Below are 16,241 nucleotides of genomic sequence, written 5' to 3'. Positions count from 1 at the left end.
CACATGGGAGCTTAGTTCCTGACCAGGGATCCAACCCATGACCCCCGCATTGGGAGTGCTGGGTCTTAACCACTGGACCGCCAAGGAAGTCTTGGAAAAACTATATTTTAACAGAATTATTTCCCCTCATACCTACCTAGTACTATTATAATAGTCAGTATTTCTGAAGCTTGTTGCATGGATTGTCTTATTTAGTCATCCAGCTGCTCTGGGGTAAGGACACTAATCCTCATTTTACAGATGAGGAAACTGAGGCACAGAGAGATTAAACTTGTTCACACCTGATATACTTTCATGAGGCCTGATCACATCCATGCCTCATTTATGGCCGTAACTAAGGAATGATCTTTATTAGCTCTCTGATTGATGCTGAAATATTTTCCTCACCCCACCCCCAATCCTGCCCCCAAATTCAGCAGGAGGGTGGGTGAGGGGCAGTGTGACAAGAGAGGAGGGCAGAGGCCACCCAGGGGCAGAGAGGGGAGAGGGGAGCAAGCGTCATTGTCACCTCCTGTCTGTGCCCACCAGCCGTGCACTATCCTCTGCCTCCTTTTCTAGCTCTTCCTCTTGGGGCATTGGCTGTATCCATGGCCATGAGCATGCCACTTCCCCAGGGTCCCAGGGGTGGCTGATAGGATCCAGCCCTGCCTGCAGCACTCCAGCCATTCCCCACCGCTGACCAACCTTTCGCTGGGACCTTTAGCAAGGCCTTGACCCTCCCTGGTGGGCTTACCTGGTAGCTCAGATGGTAAAGAACCTGCCAGCAATGCAGGAGAACCTGGGTTAAGTCCCTGGGGCAGAAAGATCGCCTGGAGAAAGAAATGACAGCCCACTCCAGTATTCTTGCCTGGAGAATCTTATGGACAGAGGAGCCTGGCGGGCTACAGTCCATGGGGTCACAGAGTCAGACACGACTGAGCGACTAACACTGACCCTCCCTCTTTATAAAGCACAGCGATGACTCCCACCCAGCTTCGCAGGGCGTGGATAAGGACCCAGTGGGTGGGAAAGCACTGAGTAAACTGGGAACTGTGTCTGAAGGATGCTAGTTACGGGGCCGAGCAGTGTTAAGCAGATGAGGGTAGTTAGCGCCATGCTCTCCAGATGCCAGTTGTTAAAATGCTGTTCAGACTCAATGAGGGCTGCGTACAGATGTGTGCTGTTTGAGTGCAGTGCTGCACAGATCTCTAGCCTAGTAGCTTATGGATCTTTTAGTGTCTTAGCGACGTAACATGCTCCAGAGATGTTAGTTACAGCACCAGGCAGTGTTGGCTGTATCGAACAGGGCCAGGCTGATGGGTGTAACTCTAAGACACCTGGGGAAGGACAGAATCTGCAGAGATCATTGTTCAAGTGAATGCTAGCTGTTGGCCCAGCCCTTTTTCTGAAGTCTCTGTCCTTGTAGCATCAGTGTGATCTGTCTGTCCCTCACCATCCCAGCCCCCTCCTGACCTGGAACTGGGGTGTTGCTGAGGCAGTGGGACCCATATGTGTTCCAGAAAACCCGCTATGAGACCTACCTGCAGCTGCTTGTGGCCCGTCTGCACTGCCCGTCAGAAGACCTGGACCTGTGGGAGGAGCAGCTGGGAAGGGAAGCTGGAGGCCTGCAGGAGCCCAAGCCCAGCCTGAAGAAGTCCCACTCCAGCCCATCACTGCACCAGGATGAGGCCCCCACTACGGCCAAGGTCAAGCGCAACATCTCAGAGCGCAGAACCTACCGGAAGATCATCCCCAAACGGAACCGCAATCAACTGTGAAGCTGGGATCACCTCACCAATTACCCCCAGTGGCCTGGGCCTGTGGTGGATTTGGGATGAAACTCTAGGAAGAGCCTTATGTCAGCGGGTCCGTGCTGAGGATGGGGCCCCACCTCTTCCCCATGGAAGGATACCCTAGTGCGGTCCCCCCTTCCCTCCCTCACTCTCCACACTGGAGTTCTCCTGATACTGTTGCCCCCACCCTGGCTCCTCCCAAGAGAGGACAGAGGTCAAAGACTTGATTCAGCTCCCACAGTTCATCCCATTCCACCCTCCATCCCTCCAGAAGCCACAGAGGACACCTTTCCTGGACCTGGGGAGTTGCTCAGCCCTCTGTCTGAGTGTCAGAGGCTCTGCGAGCTCCCCATCCTCGGGGACAGAGACCAGGGCAGCAGAGACCTCGGCACAGACAGGCTAGGAAGCTGTAGCACTGGGAGCGGTCTTGCTCTGGAAATCAGGTGACTTGCTGGAAGAGGTCCTGGGAGACCCCAGCTGGGCCCTGCCCACTGCAGGGAACAGCCTTCTGGGCAGGAGCAGAGACTCGGCAAGTTCAAGGGCTCAGTGAGGCTGGCTCTGGGGCCCCCTGCCTTTGTCTGGTCTTCCCTACATCCTGCACACATAGGGGGCAGATGAGAGAGGCCCAGCCTCCCATGGCCAACGGCTGATCATCAGAGTGAAACCCACGGTGGTCGGTGAGGGCCGGAAGGGGAGGGGGCGCCCAGAGTTCAGTGGAGAGCCCTGTAACAAGGGCTTTTGCCTCCCCAGAGCAGGAAAGGAGGTGTTCCAGGTTTGGGGAGGCTAAGGGTAAGAGGTGGTGACGCATGCCGTGTCCCCTGGGGGCTCTGGAGAGTTGTGAGGGGCGGTAAAGGCCTGGCTCTGTCCCCACACACTCCTCCCCTGGAAGCTCCAGGACTCACTCAGGGACCCCTTCCCTCCCCCAGCTTGCTCCCAGGGGCCCTTGCCACCCCCCCTGGGAAGGCCCCTTGTGCTCCCTTTGGCTGCGTCCCAGCTGGGCTGTTCTCCGGACACTCGAGGACCCGAGGCTCTGCCTGTGGGAAGGAGGCTGGGCCGCCAAGCAGCCACCATTGTCTCTGTTCAGCCAAGTGTGAGAGCCGGCTGCCTGCCAAAAGGGGCCTCTCGCCACCCGCCTGCTGGCTGACGCACGCACGGCCTCTCCAGCCTTCCTGCCGCCCTGCCTTCTCCTTCATGCTTGTAACAAACACTGGGGCCTGCAACTCCACCAGGTGGGGCTGGCACTTGAGGGTCACCAACAAGTGTCTATCCGTGGCTGGGCCACGTACCCAATGGGTGCAAAATAAATACAGGCCAGTGAAGAAGGAGGTGTGTACCAGTGAGGGGGGTTGGGAGGAGCAGGCAGCTCTGGGCAGCTGAGGCCACCTTCTAGCACCTGCCTGAGGGTGGCAGGCTGGGTTCCCTTCGCCATGTGTGTGCATGTGTGTGTCTGTGTGTGTGTGTGTGCATGTGCACGTCTGTGAATGTGTGTGCAGCACGCTAAGCGTGTGCAGGACTCACATCGGCTGTTGCAGTGGGAGGGGACCTCAGAATCATTGATTCACCCGCTCATGGTTCATTCTTTCATTTCTCCAATAATATTAAGTACCTTTATGGGCCAGTACTGTGAGATTGAGGCATGAATCAAGCATGTCCCTAGCCTCCAAGAGAGGACCATCCTGTTTTCTGGTGCCCAACTGGCAGTATAGAGTGGCACTGGAGACATTCCCATCCTACGCCCAGGAATCTGGATCCAGTAGGTCTGGGTCAGAGGCACCAATGGGTATTTTTAAGGCTCCATGGGCCTGGCAACCCACTCCAGTGTTCTTGTCTGAAGAATCCCAGGGATGGGGGAGCCTGGTTGGCTGCCATCTATGGGGTCTCACAGAGTCGGACACGACTGAAGCGACTTAGCAGCAGTAGCAGCAGCATGGGCCACTCTGATGGGCAGAGGCCAATTGTCTCATTTGATTGGGGTGGTAGACTAGCGCCATGTGGACGTGACTTGGTCCACAAGTGATGCTTATAGGCTGAACCGCCGTGAGTGGGTTATTTGACCTCACTGACCTGTATCCTTATTTCCAAAACCAGAATAAAAGGCAGAGGTTTGTTTGCATGCATGCATGTCTGTGACGCTTCCATGCTTTTTTGCTCTTGTAGAACTTGTACCTCCCTTTCACCTTGGCACAGGAGGTCTCCAAAGCCAGGTGCCTCAGGCTGCTGGGGTGCCCCCTGTCCTGCGCTGCCCACGCTGGGTTTGGCCTGGAGGCTTGACGGGCTGTTAGGCTGCGGTTATGACATGTGACCACTAGGCGGCGGGCTTGCATCTCCCAAGCCTCAAACACTAGGTGTCCAGCTGCAGCTGTGTCTCTAGGAGAACAGGAAGTGAGTTGGGTGCTCCTGGCAGTCACCAGAACCAGGCTCTACCATTTCCCTAGGGCCATAGTGGCCCAGGTCAGGCTTCCCACCAGGCCAGGCCTCCCACCATCTGGGAAGGCAAAGGGGTTGGTACTTTGACATCTTCCTTCAGTGAAATGCTTGTGCTTATTTGCCCAGTCATGTCTGACTCTCTGTGACCCCATGGACTGTGACCCGCCAGGCTCCTCTGTCTATGGGATTTTCCGGGCAAGAATACTGGAGTGGATTGCCATTTCCTTCTCCAGAGGATCTTCCCAACCCAGGGATCGAACCTGCATCTCCTGATGGTGGTCCTGAGTGACCAACTCATGGCTTGGGGGACAGCCTGGGAGTTTGGCTTCAAGATGCAATAACTTGAGTGAGTGAGCCTAGAATAGGGTAGATAATGGTAATGGCCTAGAGATGTGTCTCCTGCATTGCAGGCGAGTTTTTTACCCACTGAGCCATCTGGGAAGACCCTCTTGCTGCTGATGGAGAGGAAAGTTTCTGGAGTCATACGGGACAGCCTAGGATTCCCTACAGAATTGTCTCAGGGAACCTAGAACAGTGAAAACTAAATGAGTCAAGTTTTCACTCCGTCTCAGTCCTGCGTATGGAACAGATCAAACCCCACAGGCCTAGACTGACCTTGTCTCCACCCTCTTCCTTCCCACCCAGGAGGGGAATGGGCTGGTCCATTCCTTTGCAGGGGAAGGGACTGGACACAAGTTCTTGGTGAGCAGCTCAGACTGCATAAGGCTGGCTGAAGTCTGTCCTCAGGGCCTCCTTTCCCTTCTAGGGAGCTCAGCTCACTGCCATGAACCAGGTGACACCCCGGTGCGACCTATTCCCGGTCTCTCAGCATCTCTGCTCTATCTGGCTTTCTGCTAATATTCATTTATTTGTTGTTTTCTGGGCACCAGGGAGGAGTTAAAGGTCACTAAGGCCTGAGGGCTGGGTCATTTCCTTTCGGGGCTCAGAGTCAGATGGAAACAAGAGGGCTTTGTCAGGGTTGGAGGAGCTGCACTGGAGGGTTGGAGGGGGGATGGGGTAAGACACAGAGTGGTCAGGGTGGGCTCAGGCCAGGTCATAAAGGAATTAGTGTCTATGGTCGTACCATCCTGAACACACCTGATCTCATCTGATCTCGGAAGCTAAGCAGGGTTTGGCCTGTTTAGTACTTGGATGGGAGATCATAAAAATTGGTGGGCAGCTCAGAAGGGTGAGTTTTGAGCAGAACAGTGACCAACTCATGGCTTGGGAGACAGCCTGGGAGTTTGGCTTTAAGATGCAATAACTTGAGTGAGTGAGCCTAGAATAGGGTAGATAATGGTAATGGCCTAGAGATGTTTATACTATGTGTGCAACTTTTCTGTAAGAAAAGAGGGTCAGAGAGAATGACCTGGAACCTTGGGCCAACCTGGCATTCTCACACCTGGCCTCTCCTCCCTTCCGGTTCCCCTCCCCCAACCTGCATGCTGCCCTGCTCATTTATGGGGTTTACTGAATGTCAAACTCTGTGTAATGGCCCCTCCTTATCACCCACTCTGCCAACACCTTTGTTATTGTTCAGTAGCTAAGTCATGTCCAACTCTTGCAACCCCATGGATGGCAGCACACCAGGCTTCCCTGTCCATCACCAACTCCTGGAGCTTGCTCAAACTCATGTTCATTGAGTCGATGATGCCATCCAACCATCTCATCCTCCGTTGTCCCCTTCTCCTGCCCTCAGTCTTTCCCAGCATCAGGGTCTTTTCCAATGAGTCGGCTCTTTGCATCAGGTGGCCAAAGTATTGGAGTTTCAGCATCAGTCCTTCCAATGAATATTCAGGACTGATTTCCTTTAGGATGGACTGGTTTCATCTCCTTGCTGTCCAAGGGACTCTCAAGAGTCTTCTCCAGCACCACAGTTTGAAAGCATCATTTCTTTGACACTCCAGCCTTCTTTACAGTTGAACCCTCACATCCTTACAATAACACTTTTGTCCCCAACTATTCTGCATCTGACTGGCGGCTCCACCTCCACCTGTTCCCTGTCTCCCATGGAAGGGGTGCTCCTTGCCTTTCTGGGACTATCCCCTCTCTCTCCCCAATTTTCTGCCTGCCTTAGAGCTCCCCCTTGGGGGTCCCATCTGGGTCTTGGGCCTATGTTCTACCCCTTCATTATCTTGCCTTGTAAACAACTTGAAGAATCACCATCAGAAGGAAAAAGAAAAGCCTGTGTTTGACTCTCTGCTTCCTGTAGCTGAGACCGACGGATGGGTAGTCTTTGCCAGCTGTTTTGCTCCCTCACCTGGTTCCATTCACACCTGGCACATTGGCCTCCAGCCACCACTCTCCACTGATGACCCTCCATCACCAAAGTCTTCTCAACCTCCTCAGCCCTTCATCTCTCAGTGACCTTTGGCCCCATCTGCCCCTTGATCTGTGGACCCTACACGAGGCCCAGCGTGACCTGGCCACTTGCTTAGCCTCTTGTGCTTCGGTTTGCTTCTCTATAAAATGGGGATAATAACACCACTTACCTCACAGGGCCCTTAAGTGAAATTATGCACGTAAACAACTCAGAACAATGCCTGGCACAGGAGGGAGCCCGGTTAGCTATTAGCACTGGCTTTGCCGGCCTTCCCCAGGCACCCTCCCACCTCTGGGCTCCAGTTTACCTTCTGCCCTCAAACATGGGGTCCTTCTCCAAGGCTGGGCCACTGCACTCGGCTCTCTCTCTGCCTGGACATTGTGAGTGACAGATGTCAACTCAGATGGACTTTAGCAGAAACGGACATCATTTGGCTCGAGTAATTTGACAATCCGGGTCAGGTTCTGCACTGAGCCAGGAACCCATTTCTCTCTTGTCCAGGGCTCCACCTCCCAGGTCGAGGGAGACAGGAGCAACCCTCTTGATACCAACACTTATGGACCAAGATGGTCCCTAGGAACTCCCAAGGCTCCCTCTTCTTGGTACAAACCTAGCACACAGAGGATATCTGCTTCTCAGAAATGTCAAACTCAAGTCCAGGGTATGGTCTCTTTGAGCAACATACCTTGGGCCAGGTGCCCACCTCTGAGCCAATCACTAGGGACTTAAGGTAATCGGAGGCCTCCTTCCAAGTTGGGGGTGGGGTGTGGAGGCAATGCTACTCAGAGGGTGGGGGCTGTGACCAGCTGCTGAGAAATACTGAGAGCTAGGACTGGGAAGAGGAAAAACCCACTGCCATCTACATGCCACTTCCTCTGTGAAGCCTTCTTTGCGTTCTCCTCCCCCAGTTATTCCCTATTACATCAAAGCCGAAGTTTCTACATCCCTCCCCTGCCCTCCTCTCCAGTCTTTCCTGTCTGTCTGCTCCCAGTGGAACATGAACCTCCCAAAGGCGGGAACAATGCAGGTTGTTTTCCATCGTATCGCAGGGCCTTGTCCAAGGCCTGGCTCTTGGTGTTGAAAATTATAAATGTCAAAACTTTATCCGCCCTGGGCTTCCGGTACTCCACATTCTCCTGGCTCTTCTTCTCCTTCCTTACATGTTCTTTTCCATCTTTCCTCTGCTTGTATCGCTCCCGCCCCCAGCCTTGAACTCAGCCTTTTCCCAAAGTGTAACCTCAGAGATCTTGCCTCACTGACTTCAGGGGCACCAGAGTAACTGCTGGGAAAGACTTCCAAATCTAAGCTTTCAGCCCTAATATTTTTTTGGAATTGCAGACCTGGAGTTCTGTCTGTAGGGATATGGACCCTCAATAAATCCTCCTGGAAATGGTAAATTTCTGTTCCTACCCCCACCGCCATGTGTGCATGCTCAATCATGTAGGACTCTTTGTGACCCCCAAGACCATACCCCACCAGGCTCCCCTGTCCATGGGAGTCTCCAGGCAAGAATATTGGAGTGGGTTTCCATTTCCTCCTCCTGGGGATCTTCCTGACCCAGGGATCGAACCTGCATCTCCTAAATTGGCAGGCAGATTCTTTACCACTGAGCTGCCAGGGAAGCCAAATTTCTATGTAAATGTTACTTATGACCCGTGAGACTGAACTTGAGGTCATTCCCCTAAACTGTGATGCTGTGACAGGTTGTCCATTGCTTTGAAAGACCACACACCAGGATTATGGGGAGATTTGAGCCAGATGGGCCTTTGCCTCACCTTGGGATCAGGTAGAAGCTTCTGGTTCTCTGATTTCTTTGTCCCCATCTGATGTGACACGGACGGTGAGGGAAGGAGGTGTATGCACAGAGAGGTGCTGACTCCCTCATTGAACGAATGAGACTCAGTACGTGACTATGACAGCACTTTTGCTTGGCCGCCAAGAGACTCTAGGCATGTTTGCTGTTCGGGACCCATCCTTCTACCCAGTCTATATTTTCTGTGGTTCCAGTGCTTTATTTCCTATTTGTATTTGACTGATTCATTGCATGCAGTTACTGTGAGCTGTCTCAGATCTTCTCTGGAACAAGGTGGGGAATGCATGAATACTTAAAATAAACAAAATGTCGGCATGTGTGTGTGTCTTAGGTTGGAAATTCCTTAAGGGCAGGGACCATGTCTGTTTATATAGCACCTGGCACAGTGTCAAATTGAGGCTTAACAAATGAATTTTGATGAAGACGAGAAAGAAGCTGCCTGCAAGAAGATACAAAGGTTTTAGACCTCACCCTCCAGCCAAACCTCACCCAAATCCCCTTTTTGCAAGGAGTACCCTTCTTCAGGCTCCACCCAAATTCTCACCCTGATTCTGATCATCCAGGCTCCTTCTTGCCACCCCTACCTGTCCAAACCCCCCCATCACCAACCCTGTGTGCGCAAGTGTGCTAAGTCACTTCAGTCGTGTCCGACTCTTTGCAACCCTATAGACTGTAGCCCTCCAGGCTCCTCTGTCCATGGGATTCTCCAGGCATGAATATTGGAGTGGGTTGCCATGCCCTCCTCCAGGGGATCTTCCCGACCCGGGGATCAAACCCACATCTTTTATGTTTCCTGCATTGGCAGGAGGATTCTTTACCACTAGCACCACCTGGGAAGCCCTGTCCTCATCCACAAATCCTCCCCTTCCTCACACAGAGAACCTCAACCTCACTTCACTCGGGGTGGCTTCACCCCAAAACACCCAGGCCGCCCTTTCCCCCAGTGTCCCAGCCCCGCAGGCCCATCCCCGGCTGGGCGGCAGCACGTGGTGCTGGGAAACACCACCTCTGGCCAAGTGTTTGAGGTGCTGTCCCCTCGCGTGTCTTGGCCCCTTGGGGGCCTCCAGCCAGGCAGGGACTCGACAGAGGGAGGGGAGGGGATAAGCTGCTTCAAAACTCCAGATGCAGCAGTTAAAAAGAGGACAGAGGCAATGATCCTTCAAATTGCCACATCTGTATAATCTGCCTTTTATTTTCTGCTTCATGAAGTTTTATTTCCTATTATTTATTCACCTCCCCGCCCTCCCCTCCCCCGCCTCCGCTCTTCTTAGCAGGCGACATGCTCAGATGGGCCCCCGAGCCTCAGCCTGGGTCTCGGCCCCCACCCCTCCCCCACCCTGGGCTGCTGCTGGGAGAAGGCACCTGCTTCTCCACAGCGACTCCCTCTCCTCCCCTAGTCACTGCATGTCAGCCCCCAAACGGCCCTCCCGCCACCCTCCAGGTAGAGCTGGGTGGAAACGTGCATGGGGAACAGGTCCTGGAGGTGAGGCCTGTCCCCAAGGCCCAGGTCACTGTCACCACCCTGAGCCAGAGCTCAGGGGGTGGAGGAACCCAGGAGATAAGAGATGTGGAACTCACAGCCAGGTGGCGTCCCCATCCCCCACCCCCATACCCTCCACCTGCCTCCTCTACCCTCTCTACGCAGCACCCTCATCCTTCTCTCTTGCCTCCAGTTTTGGACCTGTGGTCAGGGAGTAGGCTGGCCCCAGCCTGGGTCAGGGAGCTGCTGAGATGGAGAGGAGGGGGCCAGGCAGGACCACAAGGAGGGGAGCTTTTGGTCTGTTTTGAGGTTCTGAGCATCTCCTGTACTCCCTACCCCACTGGAGGAATAAAGATTCCTGACTCAAAGAAAGACCCAGGCTGTCTGGTTCTAGTTAATCATGGTGGGAGGTGGTGGGGAGGCTGGCCCTCAGTGCCTGCAGTGGGGTGGGAGGGCCTCTGGGAAAGGGCGCCAACATTGAGACTTCTTGCCTAGAGCCCTCCCGAGCCCTCCTTGGGACACAGAAGTCAGGACAATAATCCTTTTAAGGAAGAGGGGTGAGGCTGGAGGTTAGGATTTGCAGTTGGTGTTCCTAGAGGCTCCTGGGAGAAGCTATGGATGCTTGAGAAGGGCCTTGGGGTGGCAGGTGGCAGGCAGGAGGAATTTTGCAAATCTTACCTTCAGACCTGACAACACATTATATCCCTTCTCTTCTGGCTTTTATCCCTTTCCTACCTTGCTCTATAGTGACATTTTTGTTGTTTAGTGTTTATTTTTGGCTGTGTCCGGCGTTAGATGTAGTTCAGGGGTTGTTCGTTGCAGTGTACAATGAAGTGCTAGAGGAAGCAGAACTGTGATGGGTTCTTTGTCACAGTGCGTGGATTTCTCTCTAGCTGTGGTGCTTAGTTGCCCCTGACACATGGGATCTTAGTTCCCTGTGTGCGTGCTGCACACTAAATGGACTCAGTTGTGTCCGACTCTTTGTGACCTTATGGACTGTGGCCTGCTGGGCTCCTCTGTCCATGGGATTCTCCAGGCAAGAATACTGGAGTGGGTTGCCATGCCCTTCTCTAAGGAATCTTCCTGACCTAGAGATCAAACCCATGTCTCATATGCCTCCTGCCTTGGTAGGTGGGTTCTTTACCACTAGCACCACCTGGGAAGCCCTAGTTCCCTGACCAGGGCTCAAACCCACATCCCCTGTATTGAAGGATGGGGACAATCTTCCACCTTCAACCAAGGAAGTCCTTAGAATGACTTTTGTAAAAGCTCTAAGCTCTGTGGTTTTTTGTTTTTATTTTGGGTGACGGTGGGGTTGGAGGAGGGTAGTCTCATCCGGTTTGTCCCTCTTACAGGGACAGGCACAAAGTAGGTGGCTTATGATCTACTTCCAAATGAATGAATGAATGGATGGATGTGAGGCCTACACCTTCTCATGCCCTAGCCTGTACTAACTGTGGCTGTATTTGCTTTGCTCTCTTTTCTCATCTCTGCCCCAGCTTGGAATCCCCTGGAAGCCTGGCTTTCACCTAGCCAGCTGAGGCAGGACTCTAGTGCCCTGGGTGAGTGGGGCACCAGAAGCCACTCTGTCCCTACGCTAAACAGAGACTGATTCCACATATGAAGTATGGTGTTTGCCTGATGGAAAATTACCTGGGGAATCTGGAAGAGAGCTTCATACCTAAACCAGTCAAATGAGTCCCGTAATGCCTTTGATGACCGGGTGACTACTGATTCATGACCTTAGGGCTGGACATCATTCGGGCCAAAGCCGTGCATTTTATGGCCCAGGAAGCTGAGGATGTCCCTGGGGTTGCCACCCAGGAGGTGATGGGGTGGGGACAGAGCCCCACACCCAGGCCCGGACTCTGCAGCAACGCTGTCTCCCGGGGGGTAAACAGATGACCATAACTAACAGCTCCAGTGACACCACAACCTCAGCCCCTAAAATAGCTGGTGACTAGGCCTTGTCTCTCGTCATCAGTAAAGAGGGTGGTTCTGGAGAAGACGTGGTTGTAATTTCAACAGGTAAACCTCAGTTCTTGTCGAGGTCAAGAGGCCTTACTTCCTCCCTTTTTTTTAGTGTGTGTGCTCAGCCGCATCCAACTCTTTGCTACCCCATGGACTGTAGCCCGCCAGGCTCCTCTGTGCACGGGATTTCCCAGGCAAGAATACTGGAGTGGGTGGCCATTTCCTTCTCCAGTGGATCTTCCTGGATCAGGGATCAAACCTGCACCTCCTGCATTGGCAGACAGATGCTTTACTGCTGAGTAACCTGGGAAGCCCTCCTTCTTTTTCACACACTTTCTTTTCCTTCTTTGCTTTGATGGATAAATAAGTTTCCATTCAGAACAAGGGCATCCATTTATGGCTAGCATTTTTCCTGAAGCAATGTCCCCTGGTGGGTGTGTGACTGGACTGGGGGACTCTCTGGGCCAGGACCAATGGGGTGTGCTCCTCTTCCCAGGGGCTCATCTGCCTGGGGAGAGGTAAAAAGTATCCACCTGCAATGCAGGAGATATAGGAAATGTGGGTTTGATCCCTGGGTCGGGAAGATCCCCTGGAGAAGGAAATGACAACCCACTCCAGTACTCTTGCCTGGAGAATCCCACGGACAGAGGAGCCTGGCAGGCTACAGTCCATGGGGTCACAAGAATCAGACATGACTTAGCAACTAAATCACAACCACCACCTCTCCCCAGAGCATGTATGGGGGCCAGGGGGAGCAGAAACCAATGTTGCCCACAGCTGGGGGCCTCTACTCAGGACTCCCTGTGAAGCAGGAGCAGGTCATAAGAATCGGGACTCAGTGGAGGGATGCAGTGGAGGGGAAGGTGAGTTCCCAGGCCTGGGCTGTTAGTGAAGTGACTAATGCCCCCCTCCTGGCAAAAAAGCAAATACATCTAAAACAAACAAAAAGAGTTATTTGTAAATGAACATGGCTCTCATTCAAGGATGGGCCCTTGGATCTGAGGCAGCAGGCGGGGCTGTGAGTGCACACACGCATGTGGGCCTGGGCTCCCCTTACACGGGGGAGGATGCCTTGGCTAGGGAGGAGGGGGAGGGAAAGAGGGGGAGTCTGAGACGAGGGAGGACCAGGAGGCACGGTGGGGGGAGGGTGTTGGCTTCACGCTGGTACTAGTGTGATTTATCCCTAATGAGTTCTCAGCACATGGCTGCTCCCGGCTCACTCCGGGGGCCAGCGCGGCCTCCCGCGGGCCCCAGCCCGCCCCCCACTCCAGAACAGCCTCCACTCGCTCAGAAAAGAGCCAATTTCCACACTGCACAGTCCGCTTCACTCAAGGGGAAATCACATTTCCCTGGGAGAGCCGGAGGCAGCGCTTCACTCCCCAGCCTGGCCGGCTGCCACCGGGCACAGATGTGGAAGAGCTGGGCTCCAGCTTCTCTTCTCCCCGCAAAACAAAGCCCCAGACCCCGCAGACCCAGCCCTCAACCTAAGTCTCAGGGCAGGCCCTCGGCACCTGAGGTTTAGCCTTTGCCGCTCAGCGAGAGGAGAAAGGGTGATACTCAGGGAGGATGCTGGCAGGGAGGGGACCAGCCTTGCCTGCTTCCTCCAGCTTCATCCAGGAAGCCAGGCACCTGGTTTTGCTTGAGGCACTTAGAGATGTGGAGGTGGGGTTGCTGGTGGTGTGTGTGTGTGTGTGTGTGTGTGTGTGTGTGTGTGTGCACGTGTGCATGAGAGCAGGGAGCAGTAGGGAATCAGTATCTGCCATCAGGAGATAAAGACCTCCAGCATCTGTATCCCAAGTGCCCCCAGAGCTAGAGGAAGAGGAGAGAGCAGAGAGAAGAGAAACGGAAGGGAAAGGAGGGAGGAAGGAGAAATGCTTGCGGCATTTTCTGAGCAGATGCAGGACCTCTTAAGTCCTCACGAATATTCACTGGAGACACAAAAGGTCTCACAAAGGAATAATTTCTTTGGACTCCTGCAGAAGAGGGACTGGAACAGGAAACTAGAAGAGGTGAGAAAAGGAAGGAGAAAGAGATGAGGCGGGTAGAGAGAGGAGGCGGAGAAGGCAATGGCACCCCACTCCAGTATTCTTGCTTAGAAAATCCCATGGATGGAGGAGCCTGGTGGGCTGCAGACCATGGGATCGCGAAGTCGGACACGACTGAACAAGTTCACTTTCACTTTTCACTCTCATGCATTGGAGAAGGAAATGGCAACCCACTCCAGTGTTCTTGCCTGGAGAATCCCAGAGACAGAAGGGCCTAGTAGGCTGCCATCTCTGGGGTCGCACAGAGTTGGACACAACTGAAGCGACTCAGCAGCAGAGAGAGGAGGCGGCCCTTGTCGGACGAGATGCTTTCACTGCCATCACAGCTGTGGGAGCATGGCTGGTCACTGTCTGTCTGCGGATGACATCACAGCTGTGGGAGCATGGCTGGTCACTGTCTGTCTGCGGATGACATCACAGCTGTGGGAGCATGGCTGGTCACTGTCTGTCTGCGGATGACACACAAGCTGGGGCAGAGGAGCCATCAGATCCCTTGCAGGTGGAGGTGCTTTATGACCCTAACAGCTGGAGGAGGGCTGAAGGGTCGGCCTGGGGGAGACTTGGGACCAAGGATGGAGGCTCAGCTGGCATTCCCCTCTGGTCCCAGCACTCCTTCCCAACCCGCAGGCGAACCTCTGGGTCCTTCATCCAGGACTGTCCCCACTTTGCGTGAGTGTGGCAGTGCCCCAGGCGGCCGTGAAACTCTGTACCTCACCACAGAGTTACGGGAGCCTGAGGTCTCTGCGAAACCCGGCCACACCCTGCTATTCAAGGCCTTAGATTAGGATGCAGATTCAGCCTCAGATTAGAGTGCAGGCAGTGGTCTCAGCTCCTCTGAATGACCTTGAAAAATCCAGGCATCTCTTGTTCCCAGTTTCCCCAAGTGCGAAATGAGGCCAACATTCAGAATCGGAGACAAAAGTGGTCGTTGGGGTCAAAAAGAGTCGGACACGACTGAGCGACTAAACAATAATGCCAGGAATATTAAAGAAGTGACAGGAGGGCTCGGAACCAGCCTGGGGGCTGGCCTTAGAGCAGGGCTCCCACCTGTCCCCCACCCCCAGGCCATGGGGCAGGAGCCAGAGGGTCACAGCAGCTCCAGCCCACCTTAGACAGATGGGTTCTGCTGCACCCTAACTGCTCTGTCTCCTAGCAGGAAACCCACCCACGTGCAGGGGCTGCCTGGCCCACACTGACCCCTGAGCTCCAGGCACCCTGGGCTGGCCTGGTGTGAGCTGGGAGGGTACAGAGGGTGCTGGAGGAGCAGGGCGAGGATGGCAGACCAGGGAGAACAGCCTGGAAAGCTGAGGAGGCCTCTCCACATAGGTAGTGAAAGGGCTGCTTCCAGGGCACAATGCGGTTGGGGATGGGGCAGGGGGTGGTGAGGCTGGGCTCTCTCTGCCCAGGTCCAGGTCTTCAGGACCATCCCCTACTTCCCACCCGCTGCCCACAGATGCGTCCCACATGCCCATGTCCCTGATCCTCTGTGGCCATGCCCCTTTCCTCCCATCTTTGTCTTCAGGCTCCTTCTTCCCCACGGCCCCCTCATGTACCTCCCCGACTTGTCCCAACACCGCCCCCGAAGACAGGGCACCTCAGATCGTCTCTTTCCCCCAGCAAGTGTGTGCACACGTGCGCACTCAGTTGTGTCTCTTTGCAACGCTGTGGATCGTAGCCCCCCAGGCTCCTCTGTCCATGGGATTCTCCAGGCAAGAATACTGGAGTGGGTTGCCATTTCCTTCTTCAGGGGATCTTTCCAACCCAAGGATTGAACAAGGGTCTCCAGGGTCTCCTGCCTGCATTGCAGGCAGAGTCTTTACCATCTGAGCCACCAGAGAAGACCCTGACATGTAGATAGCTATATTTTCTAAGCCCCTGGGGTTTGACCATGGACACAATGTCCGGAGAAGTACTGGCTGGGACCTGCTGCACTTGAGCCATGTCACACACCCACAGACACCTGCTCTGAGCAGCATCCTGGGAGGCTCAGCTCACCTCTGAGGAAAAAGGGGAGAGCTGAGCTACTGTCACCCAGCAAAAGCACCCCAAGTTCCTCTGTCATTCAGGGCTTAGAGAGGCTACCAGGGCACTGGTGTTCCCAGAAAGGGTTTGGGTGTGGACTCCTTGGGGCACCAAGCAACTCGAGGTGGTTCCTGGGTGGGGACTGTCTTGGGGAGCTCAGGAACCCAGAGGTCTGGGAACATGAAGAGCCTCAGATATAATGGGATTCAGTCCTGCCTGAGGCTAGAGGGAAGTCCTCTTATTGAAGAACAAGACTCTTCTCAGATCCACAAGGAAGACACAAGGACCGGCTTTCTTTGTGGGAGGGTCCGCCCCTTGTCCATACCACCCTCAGCGAGCACTCCTGGCCTCTTTGTTGGGAGAACCAGGGGTGGTCAGAGTCTCTGCC

The 16,241-nt window shown here is 54.3% G+C and overlaps 1 protein-coding gene across 3 annotated transcripts in view; it reads left to right on the top strand.

Moving 5' to 3' along the window:
• The window catches only part of PSD4 (pleckstrin and Sec7 domain containing 4), a 45,430-nt gene extending 41,541 nt beyond the window's left edge, over positions 1–3,889 (top strand). For all 3 annotated transcript variants that reach the window (XM_069580368.1, XM_069580366.1, XM_069580367.1), the window contains one exon: positions 1,500–3,889. In XM_069580368.1, coding sequence (XP_069436469.1) covers positions 1,500–1,757 — 258 coding nt within the window. In that variant the 3' untranslated portion in view covers positions 1,758–3,889. The remainder of the gene's footprint in view (positions 1–1,499) is intronic.
• The last annotated feature ends 12,352 nt before the right edge of the window (positions 3,890–16,241 follow it).

Source organism: Ovis canadensis, chromosome 3 (genome assembly GCF_042477335.2).
Source record: "Ovis canadensis isolate MfBH-ARS-UI-01 breed Bighorn chromosome 3, ARS-UI_OviCan_v2, whole genome shotgun sequence".
Taxonomy (NCBI): Eukaryota; Metazoa; Chordata; class Mammalia; order Artiodactyla; family Bovidae; genus Ovis; species Ovis canadensis.
Note: the sequence above shows the minus strand (reverse complement) of the source record. Positions and strands in the feature narration are given on the sequence as shown.